The 26,268-nt window shown below is 38.0% G+C and overlaps 2 protein-coding genes, 1 long non-coding RNA gene and 2 pseudogenes across 5 annotated transcripts; 4 read left to right on the top strand and 1 right to left on the bottom strand.

The window, feature by feature from the left end:
• Window positions 1–2,051: 2,051 nt before the first annotated feature.
• On the bottom strand, window positions 2,052–26,268 carry LOC137184292 (uncharacterized). 3 transcript variants are annotated; one of them, XR_010928646.1, is made up of 4 exons: window positions 26,089–26,268; window positions 17,565–17,653; window positions 15,211–15,246; window positions 2,052–2,144 (listed from the first exon to the last, which is right to left on the bottom strand). It is a non-coding gene; the product is annotated as an uncharacterized lncRNA (long non-coding RNA). The 3 variants fall into 3 exon arrangements; XR_010928647.1 differs by lacking the exon at window positions 2,052–2,144 and adding an exon at window positions 3,342–4,060; XR_010928648.1 differs by lacking the exon at window positions 2,052–2,144 and adding an exon at window positions 4,068–4,845.
• Window positions 5,113–11,107, top strand: LOC137184289 (taste receptor type 1 member 1-like). The gene is made up of 6 exons (XM_067591796.1): window positions 5,113–6,014; window positions 6,507–6,813; window positions 6,992–7,717; window positions 8,202–8,405; window positions 8,653–8,773; window positions 9,382–11,107. Exons 1-6 carry the CDS (start codon window positions 5,698–5,700, stop codon window positions 10,308–10,310), a joined length of 2,604 nt encoding a protein of 867 aa, XP_067447897.1. The 5' UTR covers window positions 5,113–5,697; the 3' UTR covers window positions 10,311–11,107.
• On the top strand, window positions 13,164–14,814 carry LOC137184291 (taste receptor type 1 member 1-like; annotated as a pseudogene).
• LOC137185237 (taste receptor type 1 member 1-like) lies at window positions 15,347–16,041 on the top strand (annotated as a pseudogene).
• Window positions 22,917–24,229, top strand: her3 (hairy-related 3). Its single transcript, XM_067593675.1, has 4 exons — window positions 22,917–23,115; window positions 23,230–23,325; window positions 23,481–23,562; window positions 23,703–24,229. The coding sequence occupies exons 1-4, from the start codon at window positions 23,062–23,064 to the stop codon at window positions 24,182–24,184; spliced, it is 714 nt and encodes a 237-aa protein (XP_067449776.1). The 5' UTR covers window positions 22,917–23,061; the 3' UTR covers window positions 24,185–24,229.

Raw genomic sequence — 26,268 nt, 5'->3', positions numbered from 1 at the left:
AATCCCATGGCGATATCTCCAATAGTTGTTGAGATATTTCAGTCTGTACCAAAGTGGTGGACCAACCAGTCTGAGCAGCCACCAATTATTAAGCCCATTTTAACAAAGTAATTGTCAATAAATTTACAGTTTGACATCCCTCCATGCAAGACCTTTCTGGCCAAGTATTTCATCCACATTCTACAATATGAAAAGGAAAAGAAGTCTCTCCACAGATCATTCAAAGATAATCCAAGTTAATCCTTTTAAATCCTGTACTAATCTAGATATTTAATCTACATGTGCAGCAATTATACAAGAATAGATGTGATTCAATAAAAACATAAAATGGAATTTCTGTGTTTTCCTCTTTTTCCTCTTTGTGTAACAGTTTTTGAGATTGCTGTATATGGTGTTTAATTCATCTCAAAACCCACACACATAAAAACCAGGTGTGTGCACATGATATGAGCGCACAGAACACTATCCGTGGGCGAAAAATCATTCTTGCAAGGGAGCATTTCTGCTCCACATGCACAGACTGTGATGCTGTCCCCAGGCACACCTTGAATATACTTGTGTAACTGTTCCTTCTTGTATTGAGATTAAAATTAGGGAGCAGGATATCAGGGCTTTGGTATGGCAGTGTATTGCTGCCACCATGACGTAAAACATTTTTGCTTAGTTTCTTGATAAAATGTAAAATGTTTTTTCATTTTAACAAGATCTTTTCACATTCCAACAAGTTATTTGTCATGGTATTACTAGATACCAAAATTATTCCATTTTAACAAGAACATTTTCTTGTTATGACAAAATGCCACATCTTGTTATATCATGAAATCTTCTCATTATTTAAAATTAACCTCTCTCTTATTATAACACAATAAGTTGCTTTAATGAAAAAAAGATCTGATCAGTGACACTGTAGGCTACACAAATCAAACAGACCTAAGATGACGATTGAGTCATTTAACATTATGTGGCAGAAAGTTTTTATGTATTATGGCAATGGCTTTATTTTATATTGTTTTGTATGTCTGTGGCTTCAAACAAACTTCAGATCCAAAGCATGAAATAAAACTCAATTAAACAAACACACCGGCACTCACAGATCAATCATCTTATTTATTGTGGACAATAAATTTTTACTTTGTTCAAGACTTGGAACTGTGTGCACCATTACTATTCACTATATAAAACTTAATTAAAGTGCATAAACTAGTCATTGTTAATTTTTCTTCTCTTGATCTTTTTCTTATTTTAACAACATATGACAGATTCTTGATATCAACATAGCAATTTATTATGTTATAACAACAAAAGTTTGTTTTAATGTGATACTACAGACAAGGAATATAAAGGTTAGGGGATATTTAAATCAAAATACACAGTGATGGTCATGAGATGCTACACTCTTAGAAATAAAAAGTGCTGACTAGAACCATACAAGGTTCTACAGCTTGTCCCCATAGGAGAACCCATTCAGAGGGTTCTACCTAGAACCCAACATAAAGGTTATACCTTGAACTATCTGTGAAAGGTTCTACCCAGAACCCCCTATGAGAGATTCCACAGAGAACCCTTCTATGGTATAATGGTTTTACCCAGAACCCTCACTGAGGTTCTATCCAGAACCTTTTCACCTTCTACAGGTTTCATCTAGAACCCACCCAGGGAGCTCCACGAAGAACCCCATCATATTTCAAAGGTTTCATCTAGAACCCACACAGGGAGTTCCACCGAGAACCCTTTCATATTTCAAAGGTTTCATCTAGAACCCACACAGGGAGTTCCACCGAGAACCCTTTCATATTTCAAAGGTTTCATCTAGAACCCACACAGGGAATTCCACCGGGAAACCTTTCATATTTCAAGAGTTTCACCTAGAACCCTCTTGTCTTCTGAGGGTTCTATGAAGAACCATATTGTATTCTACAGATCAGGCAAAAAATGATTGAATCCCATATATTGTATATTGTGGTCATCCATCATTTTAACAATCTATGTTACAATTACCAATGTTTACAATGTTGACATTGAGAAAACAGTCAAACAATTTTTAATGAGAAAAAAAATTTATTTAAAAATCTTGGAACAATGATGGATAAGGAAGGGAGACTCTCTGAGGATAAGCCAACAGAACAGGATAGGCTTTGTAGGCCCTGGAAGGAACAGGTCAAAAGTAAGCATGGCGACAACATGACAAATAGGACACAAGCCGGGCAAATAAGGCTGTCCTCAGCAGGTGAATTCATGTAATCTCGAGCAATGGTGACATAGCAGAGAGAGAAGAGAAAAAATAAAAGTAGCATTCCAAGGTACACTTATTACACCAGATGACGCAGTAAGCTGCTTACAAACAACAAAGTAATGCATGGTCCAATGAGAGAAATCAGACATAATAATGGTGACAGTGGAACAGATTGATTAAACCTGCCCTACAACTCCTATAGTAAGAGCCTCCACTGGCACACAATCAGGTGGAAATGAGGGAACATTGATAATTCATTATAACATGTCACCAGAAAAGGTGTTTGAGTAATCATCCAAACCCTCTTGTTCAAGTCACTGGCACACGTCACTTTTTGTCCGGGCTGTATAACTCATTTCTGCAAAAAAAACAAGCTGCTAGCATTACAATAGTCCAGCTTTCACCATAAAAGTCCTTCTTTAGAGTCAAGCTTGCTGAAATAAGATATTAGATTTAGCTTACCTTGATTCTCTGAAGTTTCTGATCTGAAGTCTCTTAGCGCCTGCAAACTAACCCTAACAGGGCAGCAAGCCCCCTGGCCCCACACACAAAAAACCAGCCTTACCCCCGGGAGACTGGAGTTCAATTCCCAGCTCCAACACCCCTCCACACTGTAGCCCTCCATCCTCCCAGCCCTCCTACCATCCATAATAAATAAAAAATAGATAAGGAGAGTCAACTGCCCACTCTCCAAAAAGAAAATAAATTTAGGGCAATTTTTTTGGCTCATGAGCTACAATGGTCAAAACAAAACTAACATGGTGGCTCAGCAGGTTGTAAGATTGAGGGTTCAAGACATGATCTTCCCACCAGAGAGCACATCATGTAGCTACATTATATATATATGCACTGTATTCTCAACCACTCTTTAAAAGCACCAATAAAGTATTGTACATCATAGATTAGAAATTATCAAAAAACAACAATATCAAAAACAGACAAATGCCCCTCAGCTCAACCCTTGTTTTTATGGTCTCTCCACAGCCTACACCTATACACAGTGTATCTCACATTAGAAGAACTAACCAATTAACATAGTGTCTGTTCAATACAGGGACGCAATGAACTATTGTATGGCATGAAATGATGGTAAAGAAAGACTATGGCAGAACACAAGTAAAATGAATTTATTAAGGGGATTCCAGATACATCTGCATTTAAAAATACTATTTGGAACATGGGTAAACATTTGAATATTTGAGGATGAGGATCTTCCATTACCCATGCTCTCAACAATCCTTGATTTTTCAAAAAGGGTTCTTTGGATTGAAAGGGTTCTTACTGGAACCTTCAGTGTTACAAAGAACCCTTGAAGAACCCTTTCTTCTAAAAAGGGTTTTTCAGAAGCAAATGGTTCTGGGCAGCCTTTCAAGAATAACCCTTTTGGAACCCTTACTTCTAGGAGTGCACTAATTATTTGCAAGATGAGCATCAGGGCAACATTTATTTACATTTTACCATAGACAGTCAAACTGCATCGTAACATCCAAGAAAATAAAGTACTGGTCACAGTATTGGCCACACTACTGACTATCAAATGATGTTGTAAGTAAAGTGCAAACATCAATGATTGCTTAGTACCAAAAACCCACATCATGTGGTTACAATAAATTATTACTTATACTTTTAATTAACCACAACAACACTGTATCTCTCCAGCAGATGAGAGCTGATTCCTTCTTGCCAAGCAGAACGAAGTGTTCCACCTTTTCCCAAAGAGGCTGCCTGGATTCAAAACTCTGGTGAGCATCCAGCTCATGGCCCAGCCATCTATCCCGGTCATCGGCAGAGTGATTGCAAATGATCTCCTTTCAATGACCTGTGTGGCTTAAGGTTATGTCATGCAGAGCTCATTTGTAAGAGGATGTAGCATTTTAGCATAACCAGAGACACCCGGTTGAATGAATGAATGAATTTGTGTGTATTTGCTTGTGACCCCATGCAATCTTACAACCTCATCTTACTTCAAACTTTCATTCAATATAAAAACTTTTCATTAGACTTTTGAAACTTGTTATTGATTAACAGCTTTAAGCAGTTTTAGCAATTATAAAAATGATATATCAAAAACATGCTAATTGCACAATAACCATCAAGATGACAGTGTTCTACCATTGATAGTTTGCCTGACTTTCATGTTTATGCATAATTCCGTGTCCTCTTCTCCCAAAGTTTTGTTTTCAGAGAGCATAAGGTCTAATTAATTGCTGCATATCCCTCCCATTTGCGACCAGATCTTTTTGCAACTTCACCTTGGTGTACAAGACTCCCACCATTCTTCCAACACCAACAATAATGGAGGTTGTACTTGGCTTGACATAAAGTAGAGACCCATAGAGGAAGATTTCAATGGAATGTCCAACCAAATCTTTAAGAACTAGTTAATTCTCCTCTCAATACTCAAGAGCTGTAATGGGGAACTCATACACAGTAATAAGCCAAAGCAGCTTTGGTAAAAGAATGTATTTTTACAGATAGATCTTGAATGTGATCAGGAGGCCACATTTATTGTTTAATTTCAGCTACTCCTTGATCTGTTGGTAAACTGTAGAACCATTTGAGGAGACATTTAATTGGGCTGTGCTCAACAGATGGATGGACTCTCTTTGCACCTGCAAGGAGGAGAGAGATTGCTTGTGGAGGAAACCCTCTTTCTTAGGTACAAAGTATCCCTCTGCCCTTTTCCAGATTGGTGATATAATGCATTGACCCAAACTCTGTTCATTTGCTTTCACAATCACCAGAAGACTTTTGGGCACTTTTTGTAAAAAATTATAAGGTATATCAATGGGGCCTACTGAAGCAGCAGTTGAGCTTGCTCTCCTGGCAATGACTTTAATCTACTGTCATGCTGGCTCCTTTTAGTTGAGCTTGAAAGATATTTTTTTTGGTCTGCTAATGAATAAATGATTTCCCAGTCATGCTTCTTGCAGAGGTCACTCTAATTTCAAAATAACACAATTAAAGTGCACCATTAAAATATGATATCGATTTTGCTGTCTCAATATCTAACTAACCATTTTGCATAGAAACTTGTCTGCAGGTACTCATTAAATGAGGGAAAATTGCAAATATTCCTTTGTAAAATTCTCTAAAATCATGTGCAAGTACTACTAGTATTTAATATTGAAACCAAGGGCTTCTATGGAGGAAAGTATGCAAAACAACGCAAATGTTATTGGAGAGAATTTTACTAATGTATATGTATATCATCTTTGCCACAAAGTTTAAATGTAAAAACTAAAATGTCATGATGTCATTTGTCATCTTTCCTAAAACTAGGAACTTGCATATAATATCTGGGATTACCAGATTTATTCATGATGGAGGCATTAAACTTGCTTGCTAACAATTATTGTTAAACTGTGCGTATAGTCATCACAGGAGTCTGTGCAGCAGCAGTTTAAATGCTTTTTGCATACTGATTTGTGAATTCTCCTCCAGTGCTCTACAGATATGTATTTATGACATCTCAAGTGATGCATTCCCAGGTGCATGGAAATGATCCCTGGGGGTTTGCCATTACAAGCATCGCATTACTTATTAAAAGGCAGAGGCTAATCAGAGTTCACATCAATTGGCAAACAGAAACTGCAACAATGACACATCTTGTTGCCTCTCTGTATCTGCTGGGATCTTTTCTACACACCTTTACTCAATGCACTGCCCAAGCCTCAGAGTTTCAGCTGGAAGGAGATTATTTGATAGGTGGACTTTTTGATATCCATCAAGCCAGTGGCCCTGTTTATCATGACAGACCAGAGGGCACTGACTGCTCCAGGTGAGTCTCACAGTAAATCTGGGTAGAAACCTCTCATGTTGAAACTAATGACAAACTCCTAGTATGATATATCATATTTATCATTCAACATTGAGGACCTTTGCCTTGAATAGCTATAGCTTAGTAATACAATCCAGTTAATTGTTACATCATCAAAGTTGCTGTCTGACCTCAGTCATTGTCCCATGAAATCCCATTTCATAAAAATCCTCCTCTGTGTGGGGGTCTGGAGATTGATAGTGTTAATTGAACCCTCAAAAACTCTAGTACCTAAAACTTTGTGGAGAAATTTTTGAATAGAAATTCTGAAGCCAGTGTGAAACAAATTCTTGAATGAATCATACTATCTTTCTTTCATTTCTCTGTCCACTGGGTCTGAAAACTGATAGTGTTAACTGAGCCTTCATAAACTACTAGTTAAAGCACTGTGGTAGAACTGATAAAACAATTAACCAAATTCTTACACTGTTGCTGTCCTTTCTCTGTCCACAGTAAACCCTTCATTATGTCAAGTTATCTGAGGTTTCAGTTGATGAGATTCACTGTGGAGGAAATCAATAACTCTACCAGCCTCCTGCCAAATGTATCTCTCGGCTATGAGATATTTGACCACTGCTCAGGAACACAGAGTTTCCCGGGTATTTTCAAACTCATCTCAGTCAATGGCTTGACCCAACATTGGGGTGAACCACAGAAAAATCCGTCTACAGTTTCCAAAGTGATAGCAGTGGTTGGTCCTTTTTCAAGCACTGACACCCTAACTGTAGCCCCACTCTTCATGGTGGATCTTATTCCTATGGTAATTTTTTAAATTGTGTTCTAACCTGTTGTTTTGAGACAGACCATATTATACAAATAGTTACTTCAATGTAAGTTTGTAACAATTTTGAACTTTTTGAAAATAGGTTTTAACTTGACATTTGAGAATTTTATTGTCACTGAAAATTATGGCAATTTCTATGGTACTCTTTTGACAGGTCAGTTATGGAGCTGCTAGCTCTGCTTTGTCAGAAAAATTGAAATTTCCCTCTTTCCTACGAACAGTGCATTCCAATAAAGACATCATAGCAGTGATTGTTAACATCATACTGCACTTCAACTGGCGCTGGGTTGCTTTCCTAAATAGTGATGATGATTTTGGCAAAGATGGCCTGGAATTGTTTATAAAGAGGATCAAGGATACTGAGATCTGCCTGGCATACACCAAAGAGCTAAACCACAATACGAATTATTCCATAATGTTCAAACAGATGGAAGCATTGAGAGTACATATCATGGTTGTGTTTGCTCCAAAAATGACTTCTGAAGCTCTCATTGAGTCAGCAATAGAACTGAATATCACAAACAAGGTGTGGATAGCAGGGGATACCTGGTCTTTAAACAAGAGGCTGGCAAAGGAGAAAGGAATCCAAAATATCGGAACTGTACTCGGGGTGTCTCAGCCAGTAGTGACAATACCTGGTTTCAGTGATTTTATCTTTTCTTCTAAAAGCCAGACTCCATGTGAAAATGCAGAACAACAGATGTTTTGTAATCAGGTTTGTAACTGCAGTGGCCTGAGTTCAAAAGATGTCAGTGCTATGGACCCATCTTTCTCTTTTCCTGTTTATTCTGCCGTATATGCCATCGCTCATGCCTTACACAATGTCTTGCAATGTGGAGCTGGAAGATGTGATGACAATATTACAATCTACCCACACATGGTAAGTATACAAATAATTAGATAATTTATTACCACTATCTAACCATCTGAAATGTTCACATTTATTATTATTATTATTATTATTATTATCATTACAGATTTAACCTGTAAATAAGGTTTTTTGAATGTGACCTATCATAATTTAAAATACTGATGTAATATGTGTTTTATGATGACATATCATGGATAACATAACATATCATGTTAAACTTTACATCCTCAAAATACAATTGAAGCTGATATTTCCTGTCAAACATTACCTAGGTATTAAAATGTCAGGCAAGAAATTTCAGATATAGGACAAGTCTACAACGTACCAAATCACTTCCAAAAGAGAAATGGTTGTCAGAACCTAAAATCGGAGCGTAAATCTGCATCTCCTCTCTCCTCAAGAATATTTTAATCAACCTATTTAATCAATTATCTTCCGTCCATTGTTAAATCAAACAAGTAATACCCATCTGAACTTTTTGTGCCCACATCAGGTTCTAGCAGAACTGAAGAAGTCAAACTTTACACTTTTAAACCGGAGTATTCAGTTTAATGAGAATGGTGACCCCAAGTACGGATCTTATTCCATAGTTTACTGGAACCAAAGTGGTGAAGCAGAGGAGATTGGCTTTCATAAATTTTATGAAGGTGTCCTTTTTTTCATCAACAACACCAAAATTCGGTGGTACAAAAACAAAGTAAGTTGTTTTTTCCCCCTAATTATGTGTAGTATGATGTAGTATTGTAAATTGGGACATTATACAGTATATGAAGATCAAAAATGTTAGGATGTTCACCTTTTACAAAACCTGTTGAGAATTTTAAAAGATATACAGATAGATATACTGTAGTGACTACCACTTCCTTCCTCCATCCTCAGGACTAAGCAGTATTCTCTTTGCGTCACTTACATTTAATTTGCTGCTAAATAATTGTCTTGCACAGGTGCCCACTTCACTATGTTCCCCAGAATGTCATGTAGGACATGTAAAAAGGCAAAATGGAATCCACAAATGCTGCTTCACTTGTGAAATCTGTCCGAATGGAACTTATATCAACAGCACAGGTAAACTGTTGTGCGTGAAAGGATGAAAATGAGTAAAAGCACTGCTGTCATTCTGGCTGTGATGGGAGCTAATTTTGGACTGTTGTTAAGCTTTTTTTTTCATAACTAAGAAGGTTTAAAAATCATTACTATTTGGAGAGATATTTATAGGCTTCAATTTACATCATGACCACTGAAAATGCAATTTATAATCTAGTAATCTATCTAATCTACCTATAATCTAATCTAATCTACAGTCTTGCTCATCACATGCACTATTTCCTTTCATTATGTAGTACATTCCTGTGACAATTAATACAGTACATAGTTTTAGGATTGTTAGTACTATGAACAACAAAAACAAGTCTGCCATGATGAGAAAACTCATACAGTATCTAAAATGACATGTGCACCAGTGCTTTCTCAGCTGTAGGGTCTGTCTTAACAAACAGATATTTTAATTCTTTCTTTCCCTTGCAGATTTAAAACATAGGATCACAGAGGATTATCTCAGGAGAACATACTGTATAATGGATGAAAAGTGTTAACACTGCTTCCACAGCTCACTGATCTTTTTCAAAAGTTAACCTTAACTTTATTGAAATCTTTCCCTCTCTCATGTAAAACAGAAGATCCCTACAAGTGCATCGACTGTAAGGAGACAGAGTGGTCCACAGAAGGAAGTACATCATGCAGTCTGCGGTTGGTGGAGTACATCCCGTTCACAGACAGCGGGGCTATACTGACCATGATTGGGGCCTGCACCTTGGTGGGCCTCGCACTAGCCACGTCTGTTCTCTTTGCCATCAACTACAACACACCTGTTGTCAGATCTGCTGGGGGACCAATGTGCTTCTTAATTTTAGGTTCCCTCAGTCTGTGTAGTTTTAGTATATTCTTTTACTTTGGTAAGCCAACCATTCCCTTTTGTATCTTAAGGTTCCTACCATTTTCATTGTTCTATGCTGTCTGTCTTGCATGTTTTGTAGTGCGCTCTTTTCAAATTGTTTGCATTTTCAAAATAGCTGCCAAGTTCCCCAAGCTCTACAGCTGGTGGATGAAATATCATGGACAATGGCTGGTCATCACAGTGGCATTTGTTACTCAGGCACTCATACTTCTTGTTGGCTATTTTTATGGACACCCCAAGCCAAACAATGAAACTATTTGGTATCCAGACAAAATCATACTTGGCTGTGAAATCAATCTCAAATGTTCCTCTGGCCCTGTGATTTTACTTGTCTTTCTGTCCTCCCTTTGCTTTATTTTCTCCTACATGGGAAAAGACCTCCCAAAAAATTACAATGAGGCCAAAGCGATAACCTTCTGCCTGCTCCTGCTGATCCTCACCTGGATCATGTTTGCCACTGAATGTATGATTTACCGTGGAAAGTACATCCAAACTTCTAATGCTCTGGCAGTACTGTCCAGCCTCTACTCCTTTCTGTTGTGGTATTTCCTCCCAAAATGTTACGTCATTATTTTCCAACCCCACAAAAACACACAGCAGTACTTTCAAGGTCTCATTCAAAGTTATACCAAAACAATTAGCCAGTAGCAGCCTCCAGTAAATATGTGTCTCTACTGACAGAGGAGCTGATGTGGTTCAGGGCTTCTCAATACTTGCAATTCTAATAATTTGGCCTTTTTAGAGTACTGTATGTTTGTCTCTATGGCTGTGTCTCCCTATTTACTATATAGTGCACTACATTTACCCTCTGCCATTTTGTCTGAATGCTAAGTGTGTGTAAATATATCCACTATATAGTGACCTCAAAAGTTCCACAATGGAACGAAACAAGTAGTGTCTATGGCGTGTATGCTGCACTCTGCTAACAATCCCACAATGCAAAGCTCCACATTTTAAAGATGTGAAAATTACTGATAATGATGACGCAAAATGACAATGATTAGTTAGTGTCTGAAATCTTGATTTGCTGCTCACTACTGAGTAAGCAAATTAGTGTCTATTATATAGGGAGTAGTGAATGAGGGAATAAGGGAATGATTTCAGACACAGCCTATGTCTTTTTCTTCCAAGGGTTCTAAATTCATTTTTTATCCATGTTTTTTTTTTTTTTTTTTTTATTGTTTTTTGTTTTTATTGAGGTATATATCATTGAGAAATACATTTTGAAATGAGCAAAAAACCAAAAAAACAATAAGTATCAGTCCAACACGAGGCACACATTCTGAATTTTCAGAGATGGTCTGGCACCATCCCCAAAAAGTTCTAAATATTCTGAGTAGCAGCGTATGACTGCAATAGGTAATTTTACCCTGCTCATTGTAACACTTATCATGATTAAATAAGTAATTTTTGATGATATTGCTCAGTTGTGGAGGTCTCATTAAAGAGGGGCTGTAAACTAACTGTAATAGTTTCCCTTTAAATATATAGCCAATTATTTAGCTAATTACAAATGAAGTTACAGTTGTATGTCCCTTTATGCTGTACAAATACACCTGTACATTTTTTGCACTTGCATAAGAGTGATTTAATAAAGATATAAAATGGGACTTGTGTTTTTGTGAAGTTGCTGTTACACTGATCTCACCACATGATGGCTCTACTTTCACTGTGATGCTGTCTACAAGCTAGACTAAAAGGTATACCTTAAATATATGTGGATGACTTGAAAAGATATGACTGATTTGAATGTATGAAGGAATTTCCCATTTTTTTGTTGTTACTGTACTATTGTTGCAAATCTTCTGCCAATAATGATTTAAGTGGGAAAAAATGCTTGAAAAAGGGTTCTCTTCACAGCCAGTACACATGTACTCATAGAAATGGAGTTGTTACATCAAGGTAACTACTATTTCTATTTTATACATCCAGATAAAAAACATCTGTGATAAAAATTTTTTTAAAAAAGTCACTCCAGAGTGCCTAGCTTGGTCAGCACGCCACAAACCTTTTGACTGAGAACTGCCAAATACCTTGTTAGTAAGAGTTAGTAAAAATAGAAAAAGATTTTATAAATATGCATGATGCACAAAGACTGCTGTTCACATATGAAACATTTAAAATAGTCAGTTGCATGGAGAAAGCATGGGAAAAGAAAAAAAGCCGTTGATCGGGATAAACTGTAGGCTTGTAGCAGTTCTTTTCGGTGTACAATTCAAAGCACATTTTCTATATTATTTAAAACAGCGCAATGAACAAATCTGCTCATCTTCATCCAGAGTGACATCGTTCAGTAAGGAGTAAAATATCAGATCTCAGCAGATTGTCTGAACAGACGAATGTTGATCTTTTTATCATTTAAAAAATGCCTCACTAAACCCATTGTGAACAATGTGCATGCGTCTTTTGACCAAGAGCCAACAATTTGTTTATCCCAAATAAATAGATTGTGAAAACTTCTCAGACCAATGTCAGTTGTGGATAGATTCTGTCTTTTCTAGAAAATAAAACATAAAATATTATGCTTTTTAAATCAGACAGTGCTGTGGTGTTTTAGTTTGGACATTTCTGTTTCATTGCTAAATTATGATTAAAGCTCTCCGCTGATTCAGCTTTTTTTTTTTATTAATCTCTTTATTTTATTAGCCACAACATCGTTGTATAATCTGTTCTGCCCATCCTTTTTGCCTGACTGCCTGAATTCAAATTCTGGTGAACGTCATGTCCATTTATCACTTTCATCTGGTGAGAGACTGCAAATTATCCTCTGTCAAATGACGTGTGTGGTCAAATGTTAAATCATGCAAGGATCATTTGTAAGATGAGGTGGCCTTTCAGCGGGAACCAAAGATACTGATTTGAATTCATTTAATTTGAATGTATTTTCTTATGACTCATGTTGGTAAGATTGTTCTTATACTGTAACTTCCTTCAAAAGGGCCACTCAGTTTGAAAGAGTTGTTTGACAAATATTCACTGCAACAGCAAGAGTTGTTGACTAACAGCACTAAGTTGTTATAGCCATTATAAAAGTTATGTATCAAGAAGTGATCGTATATTCATCATATAATCATATATGCAACAACAGCCTTTTGAGGGTGGAAGGAAAAGAATGTATTGAACAATCTGCCAGAGTTGGTGACTGTGTTTTAAAAAAAAACTATTGCAGAGGAATAATTGGATTTTCAAATTTGATGCCTTAGTACATCCTGGTCAATTGGACAGAATTCCATCCTGTGATTGTTAAACTTTGTGTGTAGTTATCACATGCAGTCTGTGCCCCAGCAGTTTAGATGCTTTTGCATACTGATTTGTGAATTCTCCTAAAACCATTCATAGAGTATCATATATGGAGTATCATATATATTTTTGATACCACATGCATACCCACGTGCATGGAAATGATCACTGAGGCTTAAACATCACCAGTGTCTCATGACATAAAGGCAGAAGCCAATCCTATTAGATTTCACATCGGAAAGGGAAATGGTAACTACAACAATGAAATATTTTCTAGCTTCTCTGTGTCTACTGGAATCTCTTCTTCATGCCTTGACTCAATGCACTGTCCCAGCCTCAGAGTTCCAGCCGGAAGGAGTTTGTTTGAAAAGTGGACTTTTTGATGTTCATCATGTCAGTTGCCCTATTTATCATAAAAGACCAGAAGCCATTGGCTGCTCTAGGTGAGTCTTATAAATTTGAGTAGATACCTTTTCAAGATGAAACTGACTAATATTACATGATTTATAAACATTCAAGGGTGTTTTTCTTAGTATCCCTTGAACCATTGAGCATTTCCCCTCTAACCCAACCAGTTAAATGTTACATTATCAGAATTAATGCATTAAATTTAAATTAAATTTGACCTAAGTCCGTGTTCCATAAGATCCCCTTTTGTAACATCCATATCTGTACAGGGGTCCGAAGAATGATAGTGTTATTTTGAGCCTTGAGAAATAGTAATGCCTAAAGCAGTGAGGCAAAACTGTTGCAAATAAGGAGGATTTGAAAACAAACTGAAAAAATTCTCTAAGTACATTCCACTCTTCTGCTTTCCTTTCTCTGTCCTCAGGCAACCCTTCCTTCTCTCAAATTACTGGATGTTTCAGTTGATAAGATTCACTCTGGAGGAAATCAATAAATAAAGCTATGAGATATTTGACCATTGCTCAGATACACAGAATTTCCCAGGTATTTTTAACCTCATTTCAGTCAATGACTTGATCAAACCTTGGGGTGACCCAAGCAAGAATCTGTCTACACTGTCCAAAGTGATAGCAGTGGTCGGTCCTTACACCAGCACTCAATCCCTGACTGTAGCTCCACTCTTCATGGTGGATTTCATTCCTATAGTAAACTTCCCCAACTGTTGCACTGTAACATTTGGTGTTGTTCAGACAGGCCATGTGATTAAAAACAGACTTGTATCAATATATTTTATTATCAATTTATCAATTTCAAAAGAGTTTTAACTTTACATTTGTGGATTTATTCTCACTGTATTTTTTTTTCTATCACTCTTTTGACAGGTCAGTTATGGATCTTCTAATTCTATCTTTTCAGATAAAGTGAATTTTCCCTCTTTTCTACACATAGTGTATCCCAATAAACACACCATAAAAGTTATTGTTAATATTGTGCAACACTTCAAGTGGCACTGGGTTGCTTTCCTTAATAGTGATAATAATTATGGCAATGGTGGCCTGGAATTGTTTATAAAGAGGAGTAAGGGTACTGAGATCTGCCTGGCATACACCAAATGCCTCAACAATAATACAAATCACTCCCTAATTTTCAAACAAATGGAAGCATTGAGGGTATATCATTGTTGTGTTTGCTCCAAAAATGACTTCTGAAGCTCTCATTGAGTCAGCAATAGAACTGAATATCACAAACAAGGTGTGGATAGCAGGGGATACCTGGTCTTTAAACAAGAGGCTGCCAAAGGAGAAAGGAATCCAAAATATCGGAACTGTACAGAGGGGTCCAGGGGGTCCTCATCAAAAAGGGGAATAATCTATTTTCACTATAATTCCATCCATAAATAACACAATGACAGAATGTATGACTATTTTGGTCATGGTGTTCATACACTTTTTGTAATAAAACATCTAAAAGCAAAAATCTTAATCAGATAGGGGACCCTGGGACAAAACGGGGGGTCAGTAGTCTAATTTGTGTCAGTTTAGGGGTCTTTGATATGAAAAGTTTGAGAACCACTGACTTACACAGTGTCTTGCAATGTGGAGCTGGAATATGTAATGACAATATTACAGTCTACTGATACATGGAACGTATATCATTATACAATATATCAGTATATATCATTTTAGTTTGTTTATTTTAATTTATTCTGACTCTTTGAATTTTGCTAATTTATGTTACCGACTGCTTTAACTTGTCAGAACACCTATTTGAAGGCAACCTGTCTGTTTTATCTTACATTAATGAGGGAGGAGTGAGATGGTTTGGGGATGCGGTAAGAGAATCTGTATTTGTATTTAGGAAGTAATGCAGTCTCATATAAAAACAACATAAATTTACTTACCTGACATATTGAAGTTCAACGTGGTTATGCATCTCCCTGTGAAGACAATCATGCAAACAATTAATAAATGATCAAAAACTATAACTAGTGTAAACAAAACATTCAAAGCTTGTGTTTACCAAACATTAGGTTGAAGATGTATGGGTATAAATCAGACTATAGGTCCACACAGAGTCTGTGTAGTTTTAGTGTATTCTTTTACTTTGGTAAGTCAACCATTCCCTTTTGTATCTTAAGGTTCCTACCATTTTCATTGTTCTATGCTGTCTGTCTTGCATGTTTTGTAGTGCACTCTTTTCAAATTGTTTGCATTTTCAAAATAGCTGCCAAACTCTATAGCTGCTGGATGAAGTATCATGGACAATGGCTGGTCATCACAGTGGCATTTGTTACTCAGGCACTCATACACTCTTACACCCCAAGCCAAACAATGAAACGATTTGGTATCCAGACAAAATCATACTTGGCTGTGAAATCAATCTCAAATGTTCCTCTGGTCCTGTGATTTTACTTGTCTTTCTGTCCTCCCTTTGCTTTATTTTCTCCTACATGGGAAAAGACCTCCCAAAAAATTACAATAAGGCCAAAGCGATAACCTTCTGCCTGCTCCTGCTGATCCTCACCTGGATCATGTTTGCCACTGAATCAATACTTTACCGTGGAAAGTACATTCAAACTTCTAATGCTCTGGAAGTACTTTCCAGTCTCTACTCCTTTCTGTTGTGGTATTTCCTCCCAAAATGTTACATCATTATTTTCCAACCCCACAAAAACACACAGCAGTACTGCCAAGGTCTCATTCAAAGTTATACCAAAACAATTAGCCAGTAGCAGCCTCCAGTAAATATGTGTCTCTTCTGACAGAGAAGGTGATGTGCTTCAGGGCCTCTGAATACTTGCAATAATTTGGCTTCTTAAAAACAAGAATAAATAAAACAAATAGTGCAACAAGGAAGAGGCACATGTAGAGTCACTGAGGAGATGCTTGGCAACACGTCCTAGTCCTCAACAGAGGCATTTGCTAAAGATTCTAGGTTTTAGGTTTTAATGTGGAATTTTGCCTTGCTCTGATAGTGACACCAATCAAGATTAGATAAGTTGTGTTTGATGATACTCCTCCAATGTGCAGGTATCATTAAAAAAGCGGATGTATTCTAACTGTGATGGTTTCCCTTCAAGCTGTTTTGATTATTTCACCATGTTTAGCATGCTAATTGAATATGAATTCAGTTTTATATACACTTTCTTGCTAGACCTCTCTGGTCTCACAAGGCAAGCACTGTCATTCACAATAAAAATTCCACATTGTGTAGAACAAATCTTTGCACTTCTTTGCAAGTTCTTATATCTGTGGATATATGCTTGTAATGTCGTATATGGATTATATTATTGATGTACATTATGTACACATGTTTTCCTCTCTGTTTTTTTTAGGTTTCTGTAACCTTGATCTCACCACATGATGGCACCACTTCACTGCTCCCCTGTCTACAGGGTAGAGCACAGGCACACCCACACTGTATATAGAAATGTCAGTATTCACCAAACATTTTATGAGACACCTATTTAGTAGGGCTATCTCTAAAATTGCACTAGTCTGAGAATAACCATATTTATTTCTCACCTGTTCTGTACTATCTTTAAGACATTTCCTCCACGTAGACATTGCTTAAAAAATTGAGATCATTTAAAATACTCAAAACTGGAATATATGAATTGCACTTTAAATGCAAACAAACAACAAACAAACAAAAAAACAGTTTTAACAACACTAAGCGAGGAACTTTTGTACTGAGGATAAAGTCAGGGAGGTGGTGGGTGGGGGTGGGTGCAGGATGTTAGGGATATTTTTGCACATTTTACAGATTCAGATTTCATGCTGTCTGTGCGCACAGTTTTGTTTTAATATAAATTCAACAGTTTATATGTATTAAACTGTAGGGTGTGAAATTCAGTGACTATTCAGACACTGTTTAGCCCTATAATATTTGTACTAGCATTTTAATTCTCAATGCCTGTGTCTGTTGGGTTTTTTTAACCCTTATGGACATATGAAATCTCCAATTGTGGACAGATAAAGTGATGATTAACTTCCTTTCTAAGTTTGATTTTATTGCAGTTATCTAAGAGTTGTTTCCTTTCATTAGTGTAGACTTTCACCTCTGTAATCACAGGTAACTCTGCTGGCTGTGACAGGTACAATTGGTAAAAGCCCTTTCATTCCAAAATAGTTTACAGTACAGTGTAATCATGTATGTCTCTGGAGCAGTGGGAATCAAACCAGTAACCATATTGGTCCACTCCAAAATACCATTTTTCCTACTCACTGCCCAACAGTGATTTATAATCTTTACCTTCAGTCTTTGAGCTTCATCAGTCTGGTAATGAATTACATCTTCATTGCACAGTGATACATAGCCTGGTCTCTGGTAACTGGTTAGATCTGAAAACAGGAGTTTTATGAACAACAGGGTTTCATTTGGAGGCATTAAGTACCTCTCCAGACAGTGATATGGGCAAATCAGTTCAAACTCAAATAATGCATGTCAATTATCTCATGCCAGATCATTTTATTTATTTATTTTTGCTGTGGAGTGCCTCTCAACCAAGACTAATTGTTTTTAGCTGTGCTTTCATTTTCATATCATTCAGTACGCCCATGTGTGGTGTTGCAATGTGGAAAATGTATTTTACACAGTGCTTTGATATCTTCTGGTGAGATGTAGCTAAATTAACTTTTGGTTGCTTTGACAGGTTTACTTTCTACTGACAGTAGGCCATGGACACGAAATGAGTGATCCTTCAGTACTGAAAGAGGATGATTTTCCTCTCCATTTGAAAGTCAAAGTTTCATGCCGTGGCGCTCAGTAAAGCTGGGCTGCCCCGCGAAGTGAAACGGAAAGGGTCTTACCGCAGGGGGTATGTGACAATTCTTGAGGGTAAATTGCCATTTTGTTGGGGCTATTCAGTTTCCTGGCAGGGAGAAGGGGAGGATGGACCGTGAAACTAGGAACGAATTGGTAAATAGTGCCACTTAGCATGGCATATGGCGCGTTTGGAGAGCTGAACGCTGACACCAACAAATTGACAATTTCATACCAATTTCAGACTTACATTCGCCACACACGTTGCCACGCAGAATTCAGTCGTATTCATCCACTTATGAGAAGCCTGTAATAGTGATAATTAGGGGTGATTAAAATAAGCTTCGCCTATTTAACGTTACATTGTGATACGATTTAAACTAGTCTAAAATATTTTAAAGATAATTGAGACTTTCACTACCGCGACATTGTTTTGTAAGCTATATTATATTTATTAAATCATACCCAGATCCACTTTAAGATTAAAATGTGTTATTTTGTTGAAGACGAGGGACGCAGCATTGCTGCTGAGGGGACATATTTCTGTTTTACAAAATATGGAGCGAGGAAAATCGGAGGAACGCCCCATGGCTTTTCACTTGTACCTTTCAATTTTCCACTTTGGTCAGATAAAGGGAAAACCCTGGGAAAACTTGGCCAGAAACTGGTCCTTCCTTTTGCACCCAATGCAAAACAAAACGCACTCTAAGTGGATGTTAGTTGTGGCCATATGGGATTTGCCTTAAAATTGCCATCTGAATCAACAGACTTAAGATCCCTCGCCCATTAGGGACGCTGGTGTTGAGAGGTCTGGCATCCTATTTTCCTAAACTTAGTAGAATACATCGGTCCAGTTTCCACATTTATGATGTTTACAATTAAGAACAATGTATTTGAAACATCACTAAAACATTGCTGCTCCTTGGGAATATCGGTCTGATTACCAAATCCATTCATGTTTTAGTGGCGTTGAATATCTTTACACCTACTCAGTGTCAATACATTCGTGTCCCTTTCACCAATGACAATTAGTTTAGTTAATTTTTAGTCCATGTGCTATTGTTCAAAACTAACTGTAGGTTTAATCTACAGAGGCTGACGTTGTGCGTAGAGCTGAGGCTCATCAATGGGACTATATCTGAACTTCATTGCTATAAATCCATCAAACCGAGTGACTGAGGTAATATGGCAATATAGAGTTGAGGCAAAAGAAATTCCACTTAGGTTTTTACAAAACTGTAAAAAAAAAAAAAAAAAAAAAAACCTCAAACCAAGTGCATCATTTCCACGCTGATCATATGCCTGGTAACTGGTGTTTTACGCACGGCTAAAGACAGTGCGCCAAAGGGTTGCTTTTTATTCTTATTCAAATCTTGCTCAAGTGGTTCAGAGTAAATGGCAGATGTTTTGCAATTCAAGGCGCATCAATACCCATGCGCTTTAGTGTTTAACAATGGCGCTCTCCTTTTGTTAGGCACTTGTGTCTTTCAGTTCAGAGCTGGACAAAGGCTTCATCCTCCAGCGAGTTATAAAGTTACTTTCCAGTCAGTTCATTTCGGCCCTTGAGAAAACCTTAAGCGATGTTAATGTGCACCTCTGGTCTTTTCATGCGGTAACCCCGGCACACACAGGCAAACAGTGTCCATTGTGTTCCCAAACCAAAGTAAGAAGTCTTTAAATAACCCGAGGACCAGTCTATAGAAATTCATGATGCTATTTCTATTTGATGTTTGATCAGAGCTTCGTCAACAGATCTGTCGCGTGGCTTTTCAGAAAATCCCGTCTATATTTCTAATATTTTTTCCAGTGCACCTGTCCATGTACCTGCTCTTTTGTGGACTTGTTACTCACAATGAACGTTTTGGTCACACCAGTGCTGCCTCAAATCCACCTGAATGGAAGGCGGTACATCGATTTGCTCCGCTCACTGTGCGCCAAATTGTGGGCCTGTGTTTGCATATTTTAACAGCACTGCTCTGACATCCAGACACGGTGTATCTATAAATGCATGCATTTACAATTTAAAGATGAAATTCATTACAACACTGTTCATTTTCAAATGATGTTATGCAAAATACAATGGACTTACTAGATAGGTCAATTAATGATTGCATTTTTAAATATACAATAGCCATATTATCGCAATGCATATGTTTACTAAGTCTACATAGTACCATATACTAGTATATATTTACATGTTGCTAAAACATAGTAGTCTATTCTTTCTTATCAAATATTACTCGTAAACTAATTTATAATGTACAGTGTTTTCTTAAGAAGTACTCTAAATGAAAGATGTAGATAACCTCTGCGATTCTGCTTCTATTATACCGTTTGGTATAGGCCTAACCATTGGCTTGCAAATGTCCCAGTTTACCTCTAGGAAGAACATAGTTTATTGCAGTAATTGCATAATTGCCTCACTAATTGTTGTTAACAAGTTCCCCAATAGTCCAATTATTACAGCAGCATTGTCAGGTCCCCGCCGGCAGGCATCCATGACAAAGGTCCGATAGGGTTAATGAATGACCTGAGGCTGAAAAGTGAAAGTGGAGCGAGAGCCCCAGCCCTTTTATAAACATACACTTAACTTGTCATTTAATGGCACTGGCATTATTATGTCCAATTGGGACACAAGTTTCTCGTTGCGCTATTCTCATGGATAGATGATGACATAACGACTTTTAAGAGTAGTGAGGTGCTATTGGAGGGAAACAGTTTTAGAGCCTGACTGCATTCCGTCACTGCAGGCCAGTAGTTATTTTAATAAAACCACCAACCCCTCATGTCAGTTTGCAAACCCCCGTTCCCGTTTTTGACCCCCAAAAAGGAGAACCAACACTAATTGAAATTATACCGAGTAATCAGCGGTGAAATCTCTCCTCTGTGGCACAGAATAACAAGACGGACGACTGTTGTGATGCCACGACTCCATGCTGAAATCAACGCTCCACGGTCCTGTGTTAAAACCAAGCGTGAAAACGCAGATAATGTGGCGTCTATAGAGGACAAAAGAAACCAGAAAGCTCACTTACACCAGAGCACCTCGGCCAAATTTCATACCGATTAAACGCTTCAATATATAGCAACAAAATTGTGGCCCGCAATTATTCGGTACATTTTACGCAATTAGTGTTCTCTGACACGAGCCCGACATGCCTGTGCTTCAAATGTAGGCTGTTTGAATGATCATTTCAGTAGGTTACAAGCTTCGGCATGAAATTGTGATTTACTGTAGTGATTCTTCGAGGCCAATCAATCTAGCCCTAATAGTGGAAATAATCATATGCAATTTAATAAACAAATATGTCCCACTAATTGAGTTTCGGCATACAGTTAATGCAGTTTGAGTTTTTGAAACGGGAAGGCGCCTTGTTGGCAATCAAAACTTTAATCTGTCAAATATAGCATTTAAATAAAACTAGTTTACATGAAACAGCAGGTTATACAGCAAGTGAATGAAGAGTAGTTGTATTGGTTCACTTTAGAAGTGGGGGCAATCTTTGATGCCCACACGTTTGTGGTCACAAAGCAGACGAGAAGAAAAGATCAATGGCGCACTATATCCTGGCCTCTTTTCATGCGCGCTCTGCCCCAGACTGAATACAAATGCCCCTCCTTTACCCTGGCCCTCAGTCATTTTAACACACACATTGAGGACTTGGGGAATGTTAGAAAGCTTTCTCTGAGTTGTCGCGTGTCTTTCAAAACTACATCTAAACCAACTTTCCTTCTTCAGTGAAATTTCTCAAGCAGCAAAATATAACATCACATCTTTTGATTGAATTGGGTGGCTGTAATGAACACCTGTACCCTATTACAACAGTGATAGAGCTCAGTATTCCATAAGTAGATGTCTATAGCTTTAATTCACTCCCATCTATATTTTCAGATGGTCTGTGTGTGAGCACAAGATGCGCAGTGGACTGCAGTGAGTCTCTAGTCAATACATTGTTTCAGCTGCTATGACTTTCCCAAGCCTTCGCCCCTTTCACGGAGCAGTGTGGAAAATCGGGAGGCGAGGGACCGAGGACAAGGGGCGGCCCGCAATTCTCCTCGGTGCCTCAACGCGCCTGGTATGAAGACAAAAACTGGTGACGCTCAATAGCCAAAGAATTGTAAAGTGTTAATTTTTCAAATTCTCTTATGCTTTTCTTGTTTTCATGTGTGCTTTTCGATGTGCACAAACAGAATTGTAGCTGCACATTTAGCCAAAAAAGAGTAGGTTAGCTGATGTGATAACATTTTGCAGGTGTCAGTTTTCCTATAAGTGGCCACCAGAAAATCGAAATGTGTGGGGACACGCAGGGAATTACCACGGTGCTGCCTTCAACCTGGTGGCGTGAAACTCACATATAAAAGATTGAATACATGAGTCAATAGTGTCCACACTGCTAACCCAGCAGAACCATTATGGTTACCCATTATGTTTTTGATTTTTACGCTTCTCTTTAGTTTTTTGCCCCACACGTTGTTTCTTGAGTATTTGCGCCTTCTGTATCTATGATGCAGTGGGCTATATGCCTATATTGTACTCTAACTATAGATCTGTACATAGGTTATCATTTTTCATTTATCTTGGTATCTCGGGAACTGTTGTCTGCAGAGATAGGCCTATAGGCTTACAATCCATCTTCAGAGTGCAGACTGTTGTTACTTGACTACAATGAACTAAATTCAGAAAAAATCCAGGTGACGTGGGGTTGTAATAACATACGAGGACGAATAGAAATGACAATACATTCAGCAATCAAAATATTTTTTAAATGAAAGTGTTCACTTTTCTGAGGTGAGTCTAAGTCTTTGCGTTCCGGCTGTCAAATGACGCCAGTGTTGCTCATTTGGGCGCAAAAGACAGGCGGGAGTGTTTGCATTGAGATGTTAAGTGGGTGTCTCTATATAAATCCACTCGGGGTCAACTCCTTCATTCGTGTGCCAGAGAGGGAAAGAGATTAACTTCAAGAAACCAGAAAAGGACTAACAGAGAATGGTGGCGACAACAGACTGTGTGGAAAAGTCCAAACCCATGTCGGGAAACAAGGTGTGTAGACCAACTTATTAAGAGTAACTAGATTTAACGGTAAACATTTAAATACTACGACATTACTGATGTATGATGTATATTAATTTGACCCGTTTTTTTTTTTTTTTACAGGTTTCTAAACCACTCATGGAAAAGAAACGACGAGCTCGCATAAACAAGTGTTTGGACCAGTTAAAATCTCTTCTGGAGAGCTACTACAGCAGCAGTGTAAGTAGGCTGAAACTTTACAATTTCATTATTTAAAAAAAAAACCAAACACAATTACATGTATATTTCGGACCAGTTATGATAATTAATGGCTGCGTAATGATAATAATGATTGAGAAGAAAAAATAGCTTAATGATTTATTCTCTCTACTCAGATTCGAAAGCGTAAACTGGAAAAGGCAGACATCTTGGAGCTCACTGTGAAACACCTGAGGAACCTCCAAAAGATTCAGAGCTGTGAGTAATAACATAAAGTACACTAACCCAATAAATATTCAAATACTCGGCTGATTTAAGATGATTAATGGATGCTTTAAACTCAGCTTTATGGACAGTTTCTACGTGTTTCTCACCTAAAGATGCCTTTCCATTTTCAGGCACTACCGCTGCTTCTGAGTTTTCAGAATACCAATCAGGCTTCCGCAGTTGCCTTGCAAACTTCAACCAGTACTTGCTGATGGCAGATAACTTAAACGGAAGCGACCGTTGGATGTTGTCGCAACTTTCCAGTAAACTCTGCTGCTCTCGGGGTCGAGGAGACACCTCCAGCACCATGGACAGCGGCCCGGGCCGAGCTGAGACACAAGACCCGGCGCCGAGACCTCTTCCATCTGCAGCTGGGCCTGACGAGGGAAAAGCGGCCAAAACTAAAGTGCTGAAACCCAACAGTGCAAGTGCGTGTCGTTTTCTACTGAGTGAAGATGCACTGCAGTCATCTGGAACAAAACAGGCTGTCCACACAGCGGAGTCCACGCAAAATACTCATGAAAAACGCTCCAGTCACAAGAAGTTTCACTCTACCAATCACTGCAGGAATGAAGTTGCCAACACTCAGCACAACGTCTGGCGGCCTTGGTAGAGCTGCTGAAAAGATGTAGATATCCTAATTCATAGATTGTTTATAATTGCACTGTATTGATTTCCACAATATGCTATTACTATACTGTATATGTTTTATTTTCTGAATAAAATTGACGAAAGAAAGAACGTGTTGTCTTGTTTGTTAAAACTGGGTAAAGCTCTTATCCCCCCACTTAGGTGAAAAAAAGGTACAACATGTAGCTTTTATAGTGATCGATTTGTAGTCAAATGATGATAATTAATATTGGGGAAAAAAGTCCAATTTTGAAGATATAATTGATTGTGGATACATCTGGTATAGGTCCTAAAAAATAAAAATAAAGGTAATTTCTCGCCTAAGATGATCTTAAGATGCAAGACTTTGAATTGAAAGAAAATATTATATGCGGCTTTCGAGCCCCAAACAATCTATTTGGGTGAACGTTTATTTTTGATCTGGCTGATGAGTGTGTGTGAGAGTGTGAGCACGGCCTTTTTAGATACATCTTACATTCATCAAATTATGTGAAACATTTGATAACATAGCCTAAATACTGAGGCTGTGCATTTTTCAAACTTCATTTTTATGTTTTGCATTGCATGAATTAATTAATTTGCCAATAAGTGGCAATTTTCTGGCGTTGACAAATAGGGAAAAAATATCCAGGAAAGTGGAGTTTGGCCGTCATTTCCTCCACGCATAATTGAAACAATGGCGGGCAAATTAGATGCTTGTCCGACAGCACAACAATTTTCTGCTACTAATTGCATGCTCTCTTCTCTGTCTGCTAGTCTGTATTTACTTTATTGTTATAGTTGACGGAGACGGTGATATCCTGTAGGATATAATTTGAGACAAAGTTTAAATGCCTGGTCAAAGTTTATCATGAATTTCTGCTGGTATGATAGTTTCCAGCTTTGCTTTAGGTCCACATATTACTAAAGAGATCTCACTATGTAAGTTAAAAAACAAAAAAAGTCTGAACTAGGCTAAATCACCAATTAAAGCTGAATGAGAAATGGGAGTGGAAACTTCAACTTTTTGGATAAACTATAATTGGATGTATTTCAGTGGAGCGTTGACTGAAGACTGTACGACATATGGGCTATAAGCCATATGCGTAATTAGAGCAAAGATATCAGTCAGCTCTTTTAAATGCCCTAACTTTCTTCCGCTGCTTTCTTGTGCTAGGAGGTCTTTGGCAGGGGTGTCATAAAGTGTCTGTCCGTTTTTATAGAGCAGCATTGGAAAGGATGGCACCTTGCAGCGAGGAGAATCGCTGAAACGCCCACAGCTCTTTCAGATAGTACATGTTGAAAAGACACTGCTGGCCCGCGTAGAAGAGGGCTGCTCCTGTGCAGTGCGGAGGACAAAAAAAAGCACACTCAGCCTGGTTCAAGTTTTTTTGCCCGCAAAATAACCAAACTCACAGCTCCAAAACCCCTTACTGCCACAGCTTTTTGTTTGGTCAGATCAGCTCATAAACCCCGTCTGTAAATCTTCTTAATACTCTCTTCCCACAAAGTCAAAGCTCTTTTGATCAGACCATCACAGGCCCACGGCACAAGAAACGTTTGTTTTATCCAAGAAAGGAAAGGCCACGTGACTTCCACACTGAATGCCTTTAAACCTTCTTTAAGAATTTCTATGAACTCTTCTGAACATTGTTTAAGTAACCAGTTTGGTTTGCTACTACAATAGCGATGCATATTAGAGCTGAGAACCGAAGGGAGGAAGAAAATAAGTTATTACCATTAGACTGGGCCCAGTCAAGCGCTCTTAAGAGAGCAGAAGTGGATGAAGTGCGCTGCAGACAGCTCAGTTCCCTGCTCATTTTACTGCTAAATTTTCTTGTTAGGAAACTGCTGAATTTTCTCTGTGCAATTTCATACAAGGTAATCACTTTATAACTTGTGACTCACCCAAAGACTCATAATTAAGCGTGAACCATGCAAATGGGGCTGATGGTCTTAATGCATGCTGTCTTTCCAGCTAGATCTTTTGGCTCGAAGAAGTCCGTGTCCATGCTCACTGCTGCAGGTAACTTGGGCAACAGGCAGCGCCAACCTCTCCACAAAGCTTTAGCCAGTATCTGCAGGGCA

The sequence above is a fragment of the Thunnus thynnus genome, chromosome 6 (genome assembly GCF_963924715.1).
Source record: "Thunnus thynnus chromosome 6, fThuThy2.1, whole genome shotgun sequence".
Lineage (NCBI taxonomy): Eukaryota > Metazoa > Chordata > Actinopteri > Scombriformes > Scombridae > Thunnus > Thunnus thynnus.
This window is presented reverse-complemented; position numbering and strand designations above follow the sequence as displayed.